Here is a 21,378-nt window from a genome sequence, read left to right on the forward strand (position 1 = left end):
TATAAATCTTGAGGAAGCAAAAAGACTGAAGGGTAACTGGCACAAAATAAATGATGTAGTTCCATGATTGTGTCCCTGTAAATTCTAATCAAGATTGTTTCTTCTCATGAGTAGTGAAGTTTTAAAAATTTTTTTTAACCGACAAACCTGAATGGTCACGTGTAGTCTTTCTTGTAGTGTCATGGTACTCTTTCAATCATCACTAACAAAGATTTTGCACTTAACTTCCATAAAAACCCTAAGGTGTTAATCTAAAGATGTGCTTGGTATGATTCTTTAAGGTTGATAAACATGTAAAAAAGTTGCTGTAGCATTCGAGCATGTAAAATAACACATTTCTGAATATATAGAGGGAGCAGAAAGTATCTTTCACAGTAGTTTTTAACTGTGTTTGAGAGTTAGGTCCAGCTCTAAAACACAAAAAATTCTTTTCCATCTTAGTAGAGAAACCTTATGGAGAAATAAATTTCCATATAATCCTGTAGATTAAGTAACTTGTAAAAAGGTGTAGAGCCTTGCCAAACCTTTGATGTATGTTTTCAATTTTATTATGTTAACTCTGCAATAAAATTAAATTCTAGAAATAAAATTTTCATGTTCTTTGTATTATCCCAGATTTTCTTGGCTTCTATTTCATATTCTTATCCCTTATGTATGTAAAAACTTTCTGTCTCTCACCTTCTTTCCTATATAAGCAAAACAATTTCTTACTGTTTTGTCTGAGCCTCAGGTAGTCTTTATTTTTTTTTTTTTTTTTTAATGTGGAAGGCTCAGATTTGGTGGCCTTGTTACAACGTAACACTTGTTCTGTGATTAGACATAGGGAAGAGAAGTATTTGTTTTAAATGATTGAAGGAGAATATCTCTGTTCCAATAGTTTAAAAAAAAAATTGCACTTTTTTTTTCTTAGGTGTGCTTTAGAAATACAATTCTTAAGTAGAAGAAGGAATAATTCAAAGATTAAAATTGCATATTCAGATGTGGCCATAGTCTAATTTTAGCAATCTAATATTTTATTCATAGTCAAAATATTCAGATAAGTGTAAAAGATTATGATTTTTTTTTTAATAAGTGAAAGATTAATTCCTGTTTGCTGGTTTATGAATGAATCCACTTTTCATTTGTACTCTTTAAAATAGCGTAGTAAAACAGAACTGGTGTTTTCTAGGTAGGGCATGATTTCTTTCTGGGTAGGGCAGGTTTTCTTTGTGTATGCTTTGGTCAAACCTACAGCATATCCTAGTTTTTTTCTTAGATGTTTAGTATTTGCTAAAAGTTCTTCTGCTCATTTCTTGCCCTGTTCTGTTCTAGGTGCGCTGACTTCAAATGGTATAAATGCAGATACCAGTGCTGAGATAGGACGTGCCAAGAATTGCCTTAGCCCCGAAGACATCATAGATAAATATAAAGAAGCCATTTCTTACTACGGCAAGGTAATCCTACTTCTTCGTAAGAAACTGCACTGAAATTCTTGTGAATAATGAACTGCTGTGGTTTTGCTTTCACAGGATCTTCTAAAGCATGCGCAATATAGTTTTTAAACATATGATAATGGAAGAAATAGGAATAATTTATACTGTTGAACTAAGGGCTTGGTTTAGAGTCTGGGAATCTCAGAACTTTGGTCAAAGACAACACCTAAACCAGCAATGTGCTGAGTGAACTATTTACTGTGCCTGCTAGTACCTGGAGGTTTTGGATTAATTGTCTAAGCAGAAGTGTTAGATATTTGAAGATTTGTTAACTATTACATATGTTTATGGTCCTTAATACATACATCATCAACTCCAGTGATGCTTTGATGCATTGTGTAAGCTGGATGCTTGTTTACTGTGCCTGCTGGAATGATCTCTGGGGCATTCAGGAGTTTATGAAGAGGTTGCTGCTGATGAATATGATTTTACAGGATTGTTCAGGGAGGCTAGTATTTAGAGCATGCAGAGAGGTAGGGGTCATGGAGGAAATGTGAAGGACAAACATAAAAGAGGATTTAGAAAAATTAAATGGTTTTCAGCTCTACTGGAGCATTTTTTTTTAGATTTTTGTGCAGATGCTCAGAGCATAAGATAGTAATGTAGCTTAATGTTTGCATTCATAATATGAAGAGAAAAAAATTAATACTGTGACAACAGTGGCTCAGTATCCACATCAACATTAAAGATAATTTGTAGTGCAGTTATTTATGCTTTAGTTGCTTTTCAATTTCAGGTATCTCTATTGATTGATATTGAAGGTATCTTTAGACTAAGCTATGTAAATATGATGTGGCATTTCCATGTCTCTGTTGAAGGGAGACTCTCCAAATGAAACAAGATAAATTGTGTGCACGAGTTAATTTATGATCAGAAGCAATGAAAGGTGATAGTTTTGGGCATAGTTTCAGATATATTTGAATCCATCAATATAACAATAATTCTCAAGTGTGCATTCAGCTTTTTATGTTACCTTAAGGGTAAGTTGCTCAAGTAGAAAGAGTATGATTTCTTTAGAAGTATAACATCGGACTTTGTTGGACTTAGGGCAGGATATTTGTATTTTGATTATAGTAATATACATTCTGCTTTCAGAAAGTAATAACTATGCTTCACTGCAGCTTCACTTGCAAATAACAAAGAGCTCTGTCTTGGGACTGATCTCTAACTGTTCAAGACAAGCATAGTTAGCTTTTGTCTAAGACCTAGAGATAGAGTAACTCCTAGCTCTAATGCTGAGGAAGCAGCACTTTCTACATATTTTTTGTGTTATCACTGAGCTTGAGAAACTTTTGTAGCATCTTCTAAAATGGTCTCCAGTGATTTGGTTTTGCTGATATAAATGCACAACAGAGGAGTATGTAACTGCTTTGGTGGAATTACTCTTGCATTTTGTTCTGAGCTTTATTTCTCCCATTATATTTCAAACATGATAAATACCTGAACAGAGTTTAACTTCAGCAAGAGATAGGCCGACTCAAATATCCAATATCAGTATTGTTTGAAGAAATAACTAGATCAGATTGTTTGGCTAGAAAATTGCATGTTTGTTGTCCAAGCTCAGACAGATCAATGCACATCTATACTGTCTCCTGCCTTTCTTAAGCAAGCTAAATAACTGATATAGTCATTTACAGAAAATGTTTTGTAAATATATGCTGGAAAACTCAGAATAGCTCATAATTCAGTTGTCATCAGTGATACTGTTTCAACTAAAGAGAAAATTGATGCAGTAAAACTAAAGTTCTGTTGCTACAGCTTCCTGTGCTATATAGCGTATTTTGTAATAAGGAGAAAAGGCAAAATTAATTATTTGTTCATTGTGACAGAACAGTTTTAGGTGGTGATGAATTACTGACCTTTTTGCTTACATACCTGTACACTGTGAAGATAGAATTTGTTGAAGACACACCACCCACACCCACCATATATATGAGGTTATCCAAAATGATACTAATATTTCCAACTTTTCTCCTTGTCTGAAGTCTCAGACTGAATCTGTGCTGTGTCTCAAAATAAGAAAAGTGAGTGAAGAGGCTGAAAATAATAAAATTTGTATAATAAAATTTTAGATGACGCCTTAATTTTCACTTGGGCATATGTTAATAATTTAACAGTATAGTCACTAGCATTAAGGAATTGCTGGGCTTGGAAGATGTGACAGCTGAGCAGAAATACTTATCAAATCTAACAGGTGCAATACTTGAATATTTTAATTTTCTCCCTCTTCAAGTACAAGAATGCTGGTGTGATTGAACTGGAAGCCTGTGTGAAGGCAGTGAGAGTCCTTGCAATACAGAAAAGGAGCATGGAAGCCTCTGAGTTTCTTCAGAATGCAGTTTATATCAACCTTCGTCAGGTCAGTGCTCTTCTCATTTGAGAGATTATACTGAAGTGTGAAAGTTACTTACATCCAGGAGACTCCAGTTTATTTTCTATATCACTATCTTCCTTCTCACTAGGACTCGACTTCTGAGGATTTTCACATCTGTGAGTCTGGTTTAAAAGGTATTCAGAGTTCATTTAAAAACATGAGGACTTAGTCTCAGATTAAAGACTCTATTGGTTATTTTCCCTTGTGAAGAAAAAAATCTCATTGTCGTACCAGGGTAAAATAGCTGCCTGGGAGAGATCTGCAACTGATTTTTTTTTTTTCTTGATTCCATCTCATTCAATGAAACTTTGAGCAAATAAGGAATGACCTTATCAAAGTGAGCTTAAGAGTCTCACTAGTGCTGTTAATCAATTGTTTTTTTGTTGTGTAGTGCGAAGTCTTGGTTAGGCCAAATCAGAAGGGAATTCAGAGGAGAAAATCAGTATTTGGAACTGTGAGGAAAAAATGCTCAGTACCACCACAGAACAAGACTAACACTTTATCAGTGTCTCGAGCTTGGTGTCACTGGTTACAGAGAGACTGGTTGAAAGAATTCATAAAAAGCTGTTATGTTTCTTACTGGTCTTCCATTGTTTGCTCGTTACATCTTGGTAAGACTAGGAGTTTAAGTCCACACCACTGAGCTTATTAAGCCCAGATGGGGACAGCAAATTTATGAGGGAGGTGGAATACTTTCTTTCATTTGCAGAGAATCCTTTCTGTGGAGTCATTTTGCTAACCCAGCATAATTAATTCATAAGCTATCATAAAAATAATGTTTGGTTGCAGAGTACCTTATCTGCCGTAGTCCTTGCAGTGCTAAGGGCCTTCTCTTTAATGCTGTAGTCTGTCTTTCGCTGGCAGCTCTGTAGCCTTTCATGTAAGCAGCTGTGGCAGTATTTTTCTCTTGTTCTTGCGCTGTTACTCTTGCGGGCTGCAAACTCCAATATTGTTGTTATGTTGTTTTTCCTATGGTAGCAATTACTGTCGTTGAGAATCACCTCTTCTCCTCCCTGACACCACTGATGTAACAACTTCCACTTTGTATTAGAGTAAAAATAAGACTTAGTGAATGGCAAAGTACGTAAGTCATTTAAATAGCTGATAAGTATTACCTAATAATACACAAGCACAAAGCTTGGCAGCTAGTCAGCATGCAACACGTGCCCTGATCAAAGCTTCTCCCAGACAGCTCTAATAGTGTCCCAAGTAGAAACACCTAAGAGATTGAGTGGGTCCTGATGAAATGCATCTAGTGAAAAAGCGTGGTGAGAAAGCATCATCATTTCTGTCACCTGCTGCATCGCAGAGAACCAGAGAAGGGTGTTCTGGAGGCCCCACTGCTTTTCTTAGCTGGGTGGTCTCTTACTCTCTGCTTTGTTTCTCCCCTAAAGGAACTTTGAACTTGATGTATGTCATCGGCTATTGACCCTGCAAATAAATCTTTGTGCATGTAAAGCATACCTCAGTGTGCATTCTCATGCTATATAAAATATATTCTATAAATGCCAGATCTCTCACTGTCGGGAAAACCTTGGAATAAAAATCAGGTATATTAACGTATTTTTGTTGTAGCTCAGTCAGAATATAGGGAGTTAATGCAAATACCATGTACCAACCTTCAGCAAAGTGTTTGACACTGTTTCCCACAGCCTTCTCCTGAACGAACTGGCAAGATGCAGACTGGTGGGTGGTCTCCAATATGGGTAGGAAATTGGTTAACAGGCCTGTTACAACCCAGACTGGGTAACTCTGAGAGTCTTAGAAGTTTCATGATCCCCTTGGGTTAAATTAAGGTGAAATGACATCAAGCGACTGGTTAAAACGTTCAATTTGTGTTAGAAACAACTTAAACTTGGAAAGGATAGTAAGTGATGTGGTCTCTTATTGGATAATCTATAAGAAAGAAAAGAAGGGAAATGAAAGAAAAGGAAGGGAGAGAAAGAGAGTCAGAGAATCCAGATCACCACCCCAGGTTCCAGCATTGTCTCAGGTCCAGTAATCTTGGGTGGTGGGTGCACACCCAGCAACATTCTCTGTTGCATTTTAAGTTTGTTTTATCGGTGAATTTGCATACTAGAGGAAGAGAGATGGGTTTTCCACAAACTCATTTGCATGAGAGGCGAAGAGAAGGTGGACCGTGGGTTCTGCTCATGTGCTGAGGCATTAACCCTTTCGTTCAGTTGAGTGTCCCCCTGCCACCTTTACCTGTCCCCCAGCTTTTGCTTTTTGGGCAATTATCCAGCCTTTGGCTCCATCTGGTACAGGGTGTTTCCCTCTTATCAATTTTTTAGCTCTTCTTCAAGGCCTACATAATTTATCAAGCTTCTAAATTAAAGTGTAGTCGTTAACCCAAACATATGGTTTTACTAAGTCTATGTCTCCCTTCTTTGAGGCTTATCTAGGGAACTTGGCAATACAACCGCAGGGGAGCAGAGCGGTGCACCATTCGATGCACTCTGCGCTTCCTTAGGCAGATAGTTTGTTCCTTAGACTAACCACAAAGGCCACGACTTGTCCTTGAGGCTTTCTGCATTGATGAATGAGGCATTAGCTTCCCCAGTTCCTCACAAGGCTGCAGTCAGAGGGTGGTGATCAAAGGTTTTTACTTGGGCTGGCAGATTGTCACAAGTGGGGTCCTCCAGGGATCAGCACTGAGCCCCACACTGTTCAGCATCTTCAGAAATGATCTGGATGATGGGATTGATGATGCCACCAAACTGGGTGGTGAGGTGGACACATCAGAAGGGAGAGCTATTTCACAGAGACATGGACAGGCTGGAAGAGTGGGCTACCAAGAACTGTACAAGATTTAAAAGACAAGTGCAAGGTCCTGCACCTGGGACGACATAACCAGAGAGCCCAGGACAGGCGAGGCTCTGTGTGGCTGGGGAGCAACTCTCTGAAAGGGACCTGGAGGTCCTGGTGCACAACAGGCTGAACAGGAGCCAGCAGTGCGCTGCTGCAGCAACACAGGCAAACTGGACCCTGGGCTGCATCCGCAGGGGTGTTTCTAGCAGAGACGGAGACATGATCATCCCACTCTGCTCAGCCCTTGTCAGGCGGCACCTGCAAGGCACAGCCAGACTGGAGAGGATCCAAAGGAGCGCCACGAAGACCATCAAAGGGCTGGAGATCCTGCCTGTTGAGGCAGGAAAGACTGAAGGAGTTGGGTCTTTTTCTCCCTGAGGAAGAGAAGGCTCAGGGGGATCTCATCACAGTATTCCAGTACCTAAAGGGCAGCTAGAAAGATACTGAGCATATGGAGTAAATAAAAGATCATTCTAAATTAAGAAGGAAACAACTGCTCAGCAGCAAGATGCCACCTCAGTTTCCTCCTACTAATTTTCTTTGGGAAACAGTAAGTAGTTTGGGAGATGCTGTGGGAGGGGAAGATGGAACTAGGATCTATAGATACAGATTTTCCTGAGGTTCACAAAATGGCGACTTAAGCGATAACACTAATTACTAAGTAACTTGTGAAGATACTTAGGAAAGACAGTGAACAAAAATAGGTCAGGTAGTGAGATATAAACCAAAAGTACATCTTATTACAAGAGACAGGTCCAACTTTAAAGACGCTTCATCCTGCCAAGCTTAAATTTTTTTTTATTGAAGGAGGCGAGAAGTTTATGGAAGTGAGGTCAGCAGCAGAGACACAAGTTCTAAGGGACTGTTCAGTGCAGAAGGATTATTTTACATTAGCACTTCATAACCTTCTCAGCTCACAAGATCCTGTCTGCCTTCCAAATTTCTCAGTTAACCACATGCACCTGACCTTCAGACTTAAAACTGAATGTGACAAGATTCTCCATACAAGCTGAAGACCCGCAGTCCAAATAGTCAAAAGGTGGTTTCACTGTGCATGTTAAATAAATCGTGACTACAAGCTAATCTAAAACATACATGGATTCACTTTTACTAGTTTACTCAATACTTTTTTTACTAGGATATTTACTAGGATTTTACTAACACTTTTTTACTAGGATGCTAGAAAGTGTCCAGTAAAAAAGCAGGATTATTAAAACTGTAATTCAGAGATGAAACCACCTGTACTCTAATTGTACCTTCACAATCATTTACTATCTGATTACATTTTACAAGCAATATTAGAGAGCTCAAGGGAGATGCACTTAATGCAAATGTTTACCTCCAATTAATGCTAGTGGAAATTAAAAACATACATTCAGGGATATTAATGGGTTCTATTACTATGAAACCTGAAAAGCAGAACTGTTGATTAAAACCAAATGTTCAAAAGCACAATTGTATGAGATGTTCTGTGAATTTCTTTTTATTTAATTGCTTATTAGTATCCACAGTGTGGACAATTACGCATTCTGCAGTCCCCAGAAGGATCAGTTACTCCTCCGAAGAGGTACTGTACAGAGCTCCAAAGGGATCTAAGCACTGAAGCCCCGTTATGGTTCGCTGTATCAACGCAGAAACTTGTAGTAGCCCAAGTAGGCACGTCAGGACTTCTAAATGAACTTCCACATCGTAAGAACTACCACCAGGCTGGAATGTCTTGTCTGAAAATGCTTTCCATGCAGCCACGGAAAAAGCGATTCTGAAAAGGTCAGGGACCAGAAAAACACGCTGGAAACTCTTGATTTCATCCAAGTATTACACGAAACAAACGCAAACCACCGATCTGTCTGATGCTTTATCTGTCTTTCCTTCTGAAAAGAAAGGATCTAGGCTCTTAATTTTCACAGATTGGAGCCTCCCAGGGTGTGGAATCCCCCTGACCCAGTCTCCTTCCACCAGCACTGCAGGCGTGGGCAGTCGAGGCTGAGAGGAGCGGGAGGGTTGCGAGGCCCCGCGGGCTGTCTGAGGGGGGCTCTGGGCCCACCGCCCCCCTGGGCTGTGTGTGGGGAGGGAGCGACCGGGGGGGCGGCCGGTCTCCCCCCGGGAGGGTGGTGGGCAGAGCAGGCGAGGGCCGTGCTCTGCAGCAGGCGGGAATCGGCTGCCTCGGCGGGCAAGGCTGGGGCGAGCGCAGGCAGCTCCCAGGCAGAGGTTGCTCTCGGGGCAGCGGCTGGGCAGGGCGAGGGCTGCAGAGGCTGCACCCCTGCCTCCCGGGTGCAGGAGGGGGGCAGCTCCCCTGGGCAGAGGGTGCTCCGGGGAGGTCCCTCAGGCAGCGGGTGGAGGAGCTGCAGGGGAAGGGAGCGGCTTGTGCCGTGTTGGGGAGCATGACCCAGAACTAGAGCCTTGCCGGAGAGTTGGTAAGGAGAAATACTCGGGCCCCATGGCCCCGACCTCCAGAGACCAAAGAGCTCCAACAGCGACCTGACAGCACCTTGGAGCAGGAGGCACCGTGGTCTCTTGTGACCCGCAGGAAGAGGATCACTTCAGTCCTCTTCCTTTCGTGTGCCAACCACCAACAGATCGGAAACCTTGGCAGCGGACTAAACCCACGAGCAAAACGCACAGGGAGAAGGTGCAGCAGCAGCAGCACATAGTGAAAGCTGCAAAAGGAGGCGGCGAGCGCTGGTGATGTGTGACTGTTGAGAGGCCCCGAGGCACCCATCTGCTGGCCTCTATACACTGACGGGAGGTTTGCTGCTTGCCAGGAGCCAAGACTGGGATGTCCCAAAGAGGTGACTGCCACAGCTGGCTAAAAGCACAGGCTACTGTCCCCTGCTGCTCTTCCATGTGGACACCAATGACATGGTAAAGCAAGACCTGGGCAAGATCAAGCAGGACTTCAGATCCTTGGAGGCCAAGTGAAAGGGTGCAGGTGCCCAAGGGATCTTCTTCTCTGTCTTGCCAGTCAGAGATAGGGGTGCAGGCAGAAGTCAACGCATCGTGCAGATCAATACCTGGCTTCATGGCTGGTGTTGTCACTGGGGCTTTGGTTTCTATGGTCATGGGAAGTCCTACAGCCTACTGGGGAGAGAGGGGATCCACCTCCTGAGAAGAGGCAGGAGAATCTCATTAGCAAATTGGCTGACCTGCCAATCTTGCATCAAACTAACAAACTTGGGGGGGTTAGTGTCCAAAGGTGTGATAAGTGCAAGGTTCTGCACCTTGGACGACATTACCAGAGAGCCCAGGACAGGCGAGGCTCTGTGTGGCTGGGGAGCAACTCTCTGAAAGGGACCTGGAGGTCCTGGTGCACAACAGGCTGAACAGGAGCCAGCAGTGCGCTGCTGCAGCAACACAGGCAAACTGGACCCTGGGCTGCATCCGCAGGGGTGTTTCTAGCAGAGACGGAGACATGATCATCCCACTCTGCTCAGCCCTTGTCAGGCGGCACCTGCAAGGCACAGCCAGACTGGAGAGGATCCAAAGGAGCGCCACGAAGACCATCGAAGGCCTGGAGATCCTGCCTGTTGAGGCAGGAAAGACTGAAGGAGTTGGGTCTTTTTCTCCCTGAGGAAGAGAAGGCTCAGGGGGATCTCATCACAGTGTTCCAGTACCTGAAGGGCAGCTACAGAGAGGATGGAGGCTCTTTCACAAGAAGCCACTTAAGAGAAGACAAGGGGCGATGTGTACAAGTTGCACCAGGAGAAGTTTCATCGCAATACAAGGAAGAAATTTTTTAGTGAGAAAAATCATTCACTAGAACAACCTCCACTGGGACATGGTGGAGTCCACATTGCTGGAGGATTTCAAGATGCAATTCGACAGGGTGCTCAGTGATCGCATGTACCTTCCCTTTCCCACAGAAGGTTACACCAGAGGATCTTCTGAGGTCCCTTCACACCTTGGCTTTTAATGTTGCATTCAAGGTGAAAAATTAATTTGGTAATAGGTGAATCCCCTTTTGTTCTAGCTGGTCCTCAGAGAGTAGAGGGTCTGGGGGTGGCTGGACTTACCTCTTAATCGGTAGGCCAATTATGGCTGGAGAGGGCCATTCTGTACAACACACTCTGATATTCAGTGTTCGAGATAGACTTGGGCTAAATTAAGGTGACATAAGGCCAAACGATTGAAAAATGTATTAACAGAAGCCAATTAAACCTTTTGAAGCTAATTAAAGCCCCATTGTTGTCAACGATGACATTTATCTAGCTCATAACTGCACACGTCTACTATTTATTTTGTCATTTTCTTGAGTGGAAGTGATTCTAGAAAACATTATTACAAGAAATATGAATAAGAGAGTCTTTCCGTTGTTGTGCAATGTATTTTCCATAGAGGGGTATAGCTGGGAATTATATTTACAGCTCTTCAAGTTTTATTGTACATAGCATGGAAGCAGATAACAGTTATAATTTAGACTAACTCAAAGGAGGAGTCATCCCATGATAGGTTAGGGAAACAAACTGTACGACAGGTAGATGGAACGTCAGCACAACCAATATTTGACAGCAGAAAAAACACCTCATGGGATAAAGTGTATGCCTCTGATAAACAGGAAAACTAGTTTCTTTCTATATATTCAGTCTCCTGCCCAGTCTAGCAACATTATGTAATTGCTGTTTTCTGATTATAGGAGAGCTGCAGGGTAGTAAGACTTATCTTTGCATCCAGTTATGAGGGATAAATTGTAATATCTAATTACAAAGAAAGTGAGATTATAGAGTTTTAATATAGTAATGAATAATTGAAAAACAAATGAAAAGCTACCCTCTTGAAGCCTGTCTTAAAACAAACCTGTGAAAAAACTGGCTCAGTTGCTTGGATAGTGAACTACAGCCTTCACAGGTGCGATTGTTAATTTGTTTTGTTATAACAGTTAAATGAAAATTAACCAGATGGAAAAGTTGCTGTGCTACAGGTGTTGGCTCTTTTGCAGCCACTTTATAGACCTTAAGCTTTTATAAATTTGTAAGGTCAGGAAAGATGTTTGTGAATACTGTGCTAATGGCCTGCAGAATGCCTGCTGCAGTCTTCCCAGAATTAATTACTTGGAGTATCTGTGTGGGTGTTTGTTTTTTTTTTTTTTTCCTTTTAAATCCCCTTGTGGTAACACAGCTATTTGTGCTGAGGGAAAATGCAATTTTGCTATCTTTGTGGTGATGAAAAAACAGTTTCCTTTAATTGCAGAAAATATTTGAGTAACTTTGTGGACAGTCATTAAGCAACAAGTTAGGTACCAGTGTTAAAAACTTAAATATGATAAAAATAAAACTTTCTGTAAATTGGTTGCCTCTCTCATAGTCAATCCAATTCTTAGTGAGCACTCATGTCTACTGAAATAGCATGACCCTGTCTTTTCTCATCTTAAAAATTTAGTTTCCATAGGTGTGTGAGCATTGACAGTATTATGTATTTGAGGAATAGCTTTTGATAGTTTGTATTTTTAAGCTTTTTTTAACTTTAGTATGTGATCATGTGCTCATGCCCTTTTCAACTCTGCTGCCACATTTTTTATTGTGCTAACTTTTTAAAAATTATGTAAATGGAAAAAAGAGAAAAAAGAAAAGGCGGAGTAGCTTTTTTCTGCTAGAATAAGTAACCTTAATTTCATACCTCGTGTTCTTTCTGAATGATAGCTCTTGGGGATTCTGTTAAACTGGTTTAAAATTGTTCTGTATTTTCTTTTTGTGCCTTGTGTTTCTTCCCAGCTGCATTGATTCATGAATCTTTCAGCTTGGTGCAATTGCCTTTTTACAGCTCTTGTTACAGGGATTGGCTGCTTATATGGATGTGCGGTATTTTTGCGTTGGGCATCGTCTTGTGTTGTCAGTTCTGAGGGCAATAGCAACCTCAGCTTCAAAAACTGTCTGAAAATTTCTAAAATTATTTGCTAGTGTCTCTTCATATCCTGAAGTACAAAGATTTGAACTGTCAGATAAGGTTATGGTGCCTTCTGAAAACTCTAGGCCTTCTTTGTGGTCTCTCGTATTCCTGTGTCCAAAATTAGAAGTAACTTTTGAAAACATGCTATTTTTTTGTAATTACATTAGGATTTATGTGACTAACAGATGTTTTGAAGCTTCATTAGTAAGACCTAATTATTTCTGTAAAAGTTAACCAGTGTGGCCAGCATCTTCTTTTGACTTTCCAAGTCTTTAAGTATCTGAAGTTAAATGCACAGAATCCACTGATTGATACTTTCAGTTTTGAAGAATGAGTTGCAGAAACGCTGTTTCTGTCCTTTAGTGCTATTTTTGTATGAAGTTTGTCATTTTAAACGCCTTTGCAAAATGTGTTAGCAGCTTTAGAGTAATTTAAAATTATTTTCTATTGGTTTTGGTTGTGCATGCCAGATATTGTGCACTAGGTGTCAGCATTGGTCCGCCTTCACAACTCAGTGCTTGTTACTGGGATGTAGACTTGAAATACTTGGTAGCTTCCAGAGTTTCTGTGGCAGTTTCTTCTTGGCTGTCTGATTTCAAAGCACGATTGTCATTCAAAGCAGAGGGGAAAGAATGGTTACCTGGGACTTGTGCCAATATATTGTAAGCTAAAGAAGCACATGTTGGTAGTTACTCACTGAGTTTGTTTCAACTTTAAGCCTAACAGGGCTTAACCTTTTGCTAAATTCCTCCTCACTAGTTGGCAGTCTGCATATGTATAGTATCATGGAATGAAAATTTTGTGGTTTACAAGATCGGAGATTTATAAAAGTTGAGACAGTAGTTTCTTTGCTTTCATAGCCTGAGACTTCAAGCTTAATAACTAGATTTAATCTTAAAGGGATGAAAATGTTTAGCTTGATAAATCGATAGATTTTTGGAAGTGCTGTATGTTTGCATTTTTATTATGCACATGAATATCATGTTAAATATCTTCCATAAAATGTGGAGCTGTTTAGCTGTTATTGACTGTTTTGACTATTTACTTGTTAGTACTACTGACAAATAAAGTTGGTAAAGAACTCTATCTTTGCTGCTTTTGTTAGCTATTGAACTTGAAGCAAGCTTAAGTTTTCCTGCCAGTAGAAGCTGTCATGACTGGCTACATGCAAAATCACTGGCCTTCTGTAGTGTTGGAGATATGTCTACTACATTTTTTCTCCTCCTGTTATTTTTTTTAAAAGTCAGACATACGCTTTAAAATTTCGATTAAAACCAATCCTTTTTTGCCTTTAAATTTCAGCTTTCAGAAGAAGAAAAAATCCAGCGTTACAGCATTCTTTCTGAGCTGTATGAACGTATTGGTTTTCACCGCAAGTCTGCTTTTTTCAAGCGTATAGCAGCAATGCAGTGCGCTGCACCCAGCATCCCAGAACCCGGGTGGAGGGCCTGCTACAAACTGCTTTTGGAAACTCTCCCTGGCTATAGCTTATCATTGGATCCTAAAGATTTCAGCAAAGGTAAGTGTCTCTGGGAAAGTATGGATTAGCATAGTAGAACACTCGGCTGGCTTCCTATAACTAATTTCCTTGAGAGATTTCAAATTAAACCAAAATCATTTACCTATCTGAAGCTAGCTGCGGCAAATACAGCAGTTCTTTAAGACTGCACCTTAACTTTTTCTTAGTGTTGCTGTCAATAATTTCAGATTTCTGCAAGCCACTGCTGAATGTGGTGCTGTATTCCTGTTTGCAGCAAATAATTATGTTTTATTTATGAGAGCTCCATTTCTACTCTCTTTCAAAAATGTCTGTGTTTTGATTATATACTTCTCAGTATAAAAAGGTAATATTTTTCAGTATTTTTTCAGTTAAAGTGCCTTCAACTTGTATAATCAGAAATTGTAGTTCTTGTGGTATTTGTTGCTGTTTGATCTTATAACGAAAGAATGAAAGGCTCTTTTACATGTATTTGTATATAGACATACATATAATGTAATTATAGCTGTATCTGAAGGGTCAAATATGTCACATTTTTCCACAAATTAGATCAGAGTGTTGTTATTTGTAAAACTAGCATTTGGTTAAGACATTTCAACAGTTTTTAGACGCTGTATATCGTTTGAAGTACTGTTTTATTGCATCTATTAAAAACCACAGGAAAAACAGTCCCTAAGAACACATGCCAATTCTTGTAGCTGTGAAATACCTAGTTCACCTTCTGCGAGTTGTGTGCTGCTTGCTGCCCTTCTTTAGGTAGCTGTATTTCAACAATTTTATCAATGTTATCTAAAGCTGTATATAAAGTAATAATTTTAAAAGTTGTCTTGATTTTAATACACTGTGCTGTATTTTTCTTCTAAAGGAAGAGACGACTAATATGCTGCTTGGGAACTCCTTTTGAGTAAACCTTTCCATGTTGCCCAAAAACTTGTGTTCTTTTGCATAGTAGCATTTTTGGGGACCATTCACTAAATGTTGGAGCTGTAGGAGAGGAAAAGCAAGCAATGGGCTGAGCATGTGTTGGTGGAAAGGAGGTGGAGTTCACCAGTACGAAAACACTGAACTGGTTTAAATGTGAATAAACAGCAACCAGAGTATTCTTCTCCCGTTTGTGAGAGTACATTGACTGTTGTTGGGATTCCAGTTCGATGTTGTCTTGTAGGTTCAGTTGTTTCTGTATATCCTAGGTCACTTAGCCATTGAAATAATGGAGCTATCTGGTCAATTCTGTCAAGAGAGAATAGGGAAAAACTGATCTGCCTAGCCACTAGGTGATATTTTCCAAGCTCTCTTAGCTCCGTTGATGAAAGAGGCATGTAGACAACCCACTGTACGTGTGGATGGTTAGTTTTTTTTATAAGTGGTGTGATTTTAGCACTCACTGAAAGAAATGATATGTGAGAGGAGGCAGAAAACGCCAAGTGGACTCAACAGAAAGATACAAAGAGTCTAGGAAGAGGGAATGTGTGGGAAAAAATATGCTGTGGCCTATGATGGAGAAGAAGTCTGGGATGGGACTGTGTTGGGAGAAGAGGTGCTAGAATTTCTTCCAGAAGTGACGATTAAAAAAAGAAATTAGTGTTTATCTTTCATTTTTACCTTTATTTTGCACTTAAGTGCTTTGTCAGATTTTACCCCTAAAATGGCTGTTTCAGAGACATATGGAAAGATCACTGTAAACCGTAAGAGCTACTTGATAAGAATGGCATTTCACACATGAAAAATAATGAGACTCTTGTGTGCAAAATATGAACTCTCAAGGTTTGGTTACAGTAAATATTTCTAGAAAAGTTTGTCAAATGCTGAAGGGTAATATTAGAAGGAAGGCTGTTTAGAAGTTTATGAAGTATTGCACATCTTGGAATATCTATTATTTTAAAATTATTGCTCTTGCTTACTACTAAAAGAAGGTTAAGTTTCACGAAGAGTACTGCATATTATGTTTTTGAAAGCAAAGTTACATTATGACGATCTGTTTATTGTTACCATAGATACTTTGCAAATATGAAAAAATTTATAGACCGAAACTTAGTTTTTAAAGACTGAAAATCAGGAAATGTGCCTCATATCCTGTAGATTTTACTGCTTTTTACTGACTTTTAATGGCCAGGAAAGCATTTAGAGAAAATACCTTTTGCCTGGTCTTTAAAGAGAGTTAAGAAGTGCTTGATTTGGATAAAAATGAAGCTTCTGTATGAAATCTCATGTGCGTTTCTTGTCCAGAGAATTTAAAAAATATAAAACTTTAAAGGTTTTGTGTATCATTTTGGTTTTACTTCACTGGAAGTGTTAACTTCATTTTGTGAATTCTCATGATAAATTTATTAGTCGATTAGACAAGCATGTAAAACAAAAATTACTTTCACATTGAAATATTCAAGCAAATGCAAAAATCCTAATATTTCTTCTGCTTTGAGTACAAGATTTGGATTTTGTAATTATTGGTTCACTGGGTGATTTTTATAAGTGTCATTACATTACTGCTTAGTATATAAAGAGAACCAAAACCAATTGGTTTGTGATGACTTCTAGCTTTAAAAAGTATTAAATGGGTGCTTGCTTTATAGGAACTCATAGAGGATGGGCTGCAGTACAGATGCGTTTGCTTCATGAACTAGTATATGCTTCCAGAAGAATGGGCAATCCTGCTCTATGTGTCAGGCATCTGTCTTTCCTTCTCCAGACCATGCTGGATTTTCTTTCTGATCAAGGTATGATTTTTAAAAGAAAGAGATATTTGCATTTTATTCTTTCCTACAATAAAATAATGTGACTTTGTTTTGAAATATACTTAATTTGAGAAGTAATGGAGAGCACAGAAGTTAGGGACTTCTGTGTATTCATGAGGTAGCTCTCTGATGGTAATCAATCACACATACAGTGTTATTAATTTTAAATAGTAGTGTTCTGACCTTGATGTGTAGTATCTAAAATAAAGCTTCCTTTAATGTTTTCCATCTGTAGATTGACTGCCTCAAGCCTAACGCTGTATTTCCTCTGTAAATATTAATATGATCAGAAGCCTTAATTTGCTTGTGGATTTAAAAAAGAAGTATTATTTAAAGCTACTAGCAGCTTTCATAAGTGTTATTAATGAAGAAATTGAGAGGAGCTGAGGTTGAAAACTAAATTCAGAAGAGTGTATGCTATAGTTCAGACTGAATCTACCATGAGTTTTCTAATAAAATATGTTTTCTGATGAAACAGTCATAGCGTGGATACAGAATTCATCTAAGGGAATAGGCATGATCCTTGTCTCAAATACAGAGACAATGAACTTGTAGAAGCTGAACATGATAGAATTGAATTAAACAGTGTTTAACTAGGACAGTAGGTGTAAGTTTCTCTAAGTTTCTGTGGTTTCTTTCAAAAAAAAGTTTTTAATTCAATACATTTCAGTGGGATTTATTAAATTTGTCAGTGGATGACAATGGAATGAATGTGTCTGTGAATGATTTTCAGAAATGGTAATGATGTGTGTGAGGACTGTTTTGTGGGGGAGGACCATGCAGCATTTACGGAACCACCTGGAAGAGCAGAAAGTGACAACTGTTATACTTGTATTATGTTTCTTAGGAAAAATATGTCAAACAGGTTTGTTTATCACCCAGATTAATGAGATTGAACGAGTAGTGATGAAAGATTTAAAAAAAATGGTTTTGATTCACACTAAGCCAGGCAAAAAGTGATTTTTTTTTTTTCAGTTATTCCCTTGTTTATGATAAAGAGGATGGGAGTAAAATGGTGTAGTTTTTTTTCTTTTCTCTTTTCTCCTTTAGTTATGGCTCAATGTCTCTCCTTGGTGATTCTGCTGATGAGCTTTAGGTCTTTGCCTGCCAGTGAATTCCCTCTGTTTAGTGGCTCAAATCAGTAGTGAAGGAAGGAGAGGAACTGAGAGGAACAGATAAACTGGAATAAATTATCTTTTTGTCTGTAGATCTTACTTGCTGTCAAAAGATCCTTGGATTTTCCAGGACTTTTAATGAAGGTTTATTGGTATGTCTGTGCAAAGTTGGGCTGAAGACAAGGTTTTAAGCTCTTCTACTATGCACACACGATATTGCTAATCCCTAATCAGGTTTGAAATCTTAAAGAGAAGCAGCTTTTGTGTTTCTTGTCTTCAGACGTTATATGAGTAAAGCTTCCAGTTTCATAAGACCTGTGATAACTGTGATGTTTAGTGTCTGAAAAATCAAGCTAAATGTTCTCCAATGTGTTTGAAAAGTGGCTGAATCGTTTTCTCCTTCCCTCCTGAAACATCCAAAATAGAACTGCTGTTGTGCTTGAAGTCTTTTATTGATAACATGTTGCTCAGACACGGTTAGTGGTGTTCCAAACTAGCTACACTGTGGATGACAGTGCCAGAAATGTATTTCTGGCTTGTAATCTTTTTGCAATTCTTCTGAGATTGATACTGTGTGATGTTGTGCAAGGGTCCATTTAGCATAGAAAATGACTTTATAGTTATTTTTAAATTACCAGAATATTAGGAAAAAACCAACAAATCCCCTTCAACCTTGCATTGTAGTAAAGGACAAAAGCAAGATGATTTGAGTGCACAGCATTATCCTACTTACTATTTTAAATCTATGAACTGTTTCCCTTATATTATGAACTTTTTTAAAGTGTTGTAATTAATATTCTTCTCTAATAAGCACATGACTGAAACTTCCAGGTTTTTTTAACCAATTAAAGGTTTAATTAGGAAACTGAACTAATACGGTAGCATTCGAGTTCAAGAATGCTCAGATTTTATTATTTTTCTGTGCTGTGTAGCAAGTTGCCAAGTTACCAGGTACTAGGTGGAAGAAACTCACTTTTTTAAAACTAAATTTTTACCTGAATGTATTTTTTCTTAAATAAACTTCTTATTTTTAAAGCTTGTAATTGATAGTATATGTTAAATATTACACTTGTATTTCAAATTTAGGTAGTTTGAAGATCATTTTTAAAAATAGAACAAATAGAAGTGAAAACTCTAAGCTGAAGGAAAGTTACCAACTAAACATTTGGCACTGGAACTTGATCTTCTTAACCTTTTTGTCTCAGGATTAGCTGCCTCTATGCAGAAAAGGAATATTCTCTCATTCTAGTTTGTTAATCTAGTTCTGTCCATTTACTGGGTCAGTTGAACTTGAGATACTGGGACTTCAGAAAACGGGAAAAAAATTGATTTCTTCACTTCAAGTAAAAGTTCAGAAGATGAGCTTTAGTAGTTATAATGAAAAATCTATTAATTAGAAGCTCTTGCTTCTATTCATGGAACACAAATGCGTAGTCAAAAGTGGTTTCTGTTTAAAACAAAATTTTCTTACATTTTAATTGAATGACATTTGGAAATTATTTTAAAATACAACTTTTGTCTATGTTTACTTGAATTACAATTTCCAACGACACAGCCTGGCAAATCTGAATAAAAAGTATCATCAAGTAAATGGGAGATGTCAGTCACTATTTTAACAACATGGGAGCTAAGAGTCTGATTTAAAATTAAGCTATTTAGTTACATAAATATGTAAAATGCAGTCTTCTGCTTAGCAAAAAGAGGTACCAAATTCTACATAAAAGCTCTCTAATCTCAAGCCATTATGTTTTAACGTTAACAGGTCCTTGAGAATCAGTCTTTCTTGAAATAAGAATTAAAATGTGCTATTGCAAAGTTGCTTGGAATTAAATATCTTTTGCATAATGCTTTTTGAAACGTAACACTGTGTGTACAGCTCACACTGAATTTCATTTGGATAAGGTCAGATACTTGAAAGAAAGCTCAGTATTTTATTGTGGATTTTGTTGCAGATTGGTAATATCTGTACTACTTAAAAGGACTGTGATTTGTATTGTATACAAATGATTCCGAGTTACCTCATCTCTTAGAGCCTCTTTAAACACAGAGCTACTTGGGAACAGCTATTACCGAAATGTGACTGTCCACACAGAAGCCGCTTACAGAGAGCATGTCCCTCACCCCTGCAAGCCCACATTCTTTCAGACATTCAGTAGATTTCCAACCATCAAGCTTGCTGTTTTGCTTTTGGTGGCAAAGATCTCAGTGCCCTGAGGTGACCTCTTCTTGCCATTCATGGTACAGTATGAAACTCAGAATGCTTCATTCTTTTTTTCTTTTTTTTTTTGTGGGCAAGTTCAGTTCATTAAAGATCCTCGAAGTTTGTCTATTTGATTATTTGGGAAATAACGTACACTTTTCAGTGCTTCACAGTATACCTCTGCCATTAAGATCTTCCTGTCCTGTGATTGTTGTTGCGCTTTAGTTCTTTCCAGCCTTCTAGTGAGATGACAGGCTTCACATCTGAGATCTCTACCACTCTATCTGTTGTGTATGTAATTAAACTGCTGACTCTATGGTGATTCTGCCTTGCATTAAACATGCCCAAGTCATTTTTCATCTGTTGACCAGTGTTCTGGATATCTTTATTCTTGAGGTGAGTGACGGTAGGTGATGGGAGGGAACAATATCTAGAAGTACTTCCTGAAATGTCCTTCCTGTCATTCCTGTGTGTGGTTGATTCTTACATCATTGGACACCACTCTTAGTTCGAGCTGCATCCTCTGTTACCAGACTTTAGGACAGAGGTTGGTTCCCAAAGCAGTTTGGCAGGGGTTTGAGATTGTGGAGGCTAAAACGAAGGTGCACATTGGCCTTTTGACACCAGGTCTACCTGTTGGTCCTGGATAGTCCGCAGGCAAAGGTAACAAGACAAATGACAGTGTCCTATGTTTCTTCTTCTCTCCATCATGGTTATTGATTTTGTATACAGCCTACATGATTGTCTGAGCTATCTTGGGACCCTTTAGGTGCTTTTCTAGCCGACTGGATTGTCAACACGAGTACTATCACAGCATTATCATGGCCTTTGGTGTCTCAAGGTGTCTGTTCTGCTGCTCTTATCATTCCCTAGATTAACATGAATGCTCTCTTTAGAAACAGAAGCATGTTGGCTAACAATGTGAAGAATGACCATGTGGCCTCTCATGTATGGACATGTTTACCTTTCAACCCAGAAAGAAAATAGTGGATATCATGTAATACAGAGTCTTTCTGTGATGACCTTTGCCTTTAGTCTCTTCAGCCTCAGCAGTGACCAAAAATAAATAGGCTAAGTTCCACAGCCATGACCACAAAATGTCTGGCAGCTTGGCAAATAAGATACATTTGTTCCAGTTTTTCTCATCTGGTTTATCAGAGCTTCTTTGCTCACTAAGTATAAGATTTTGAACAATTTTAGCTTATTTATCCTTCTACCAAATTGAAGAAATTTGGTTTAGCTCTAGCAAACTAAAAATGATACCCTGGCCTTCATTACAAATACCCCTTCCATAGA

The 21,378-nt window shown here is 38.9% G+C and overlaps 1 protein-coding gene across 3 annotated transcripts in view; it reads left to right on the top strand.

The window, feature by feature from the left end:
- TRAPPC9 (trafficking protein particle complex subunit 9) overlaps positions 1-21,378 on the top strand; it is a 536,307-nt gene that overhangs the window by 23,631 nt on the left and 491,298 nt on the right. For all 3 annotated transcript variants that reach the window (XM_074833224.1, XM_074833277.1, XM_074833369.1), the window contains 4 exons: positions 1,312-1,433; positions 3,706-3,831; positions 13,840-14,056; positions 16,606-16,749. In XM_074833224.1, coding sequence (XP_074689325.1) covers positions 1,312-1,433; positions 3,706-3,831; positions 13,840-14,056; positions 16,606-16,749 — 609 coding nt within the window. The remainder of the gene's footprint in view (positions 1-1,311; positions 1,434-3,705; positions 3,832-13,839; positions 14,057-16,605; positions 16,750-21,378) is intronic.

The sequence above is a fragment of the Strix aluco genome, chromosome 1 (genome assembly GCF_031877795.1).
Source record: "Strix aluco isolate bStrAlu1 chromosome 1, bStrAlu1.hap1, whole genome shotgun sequence".
NCBI lineage: Eukaryota > Metazoa > Chordata > Aves > Strigiformes > Strigidae > Strix > Strix aluco.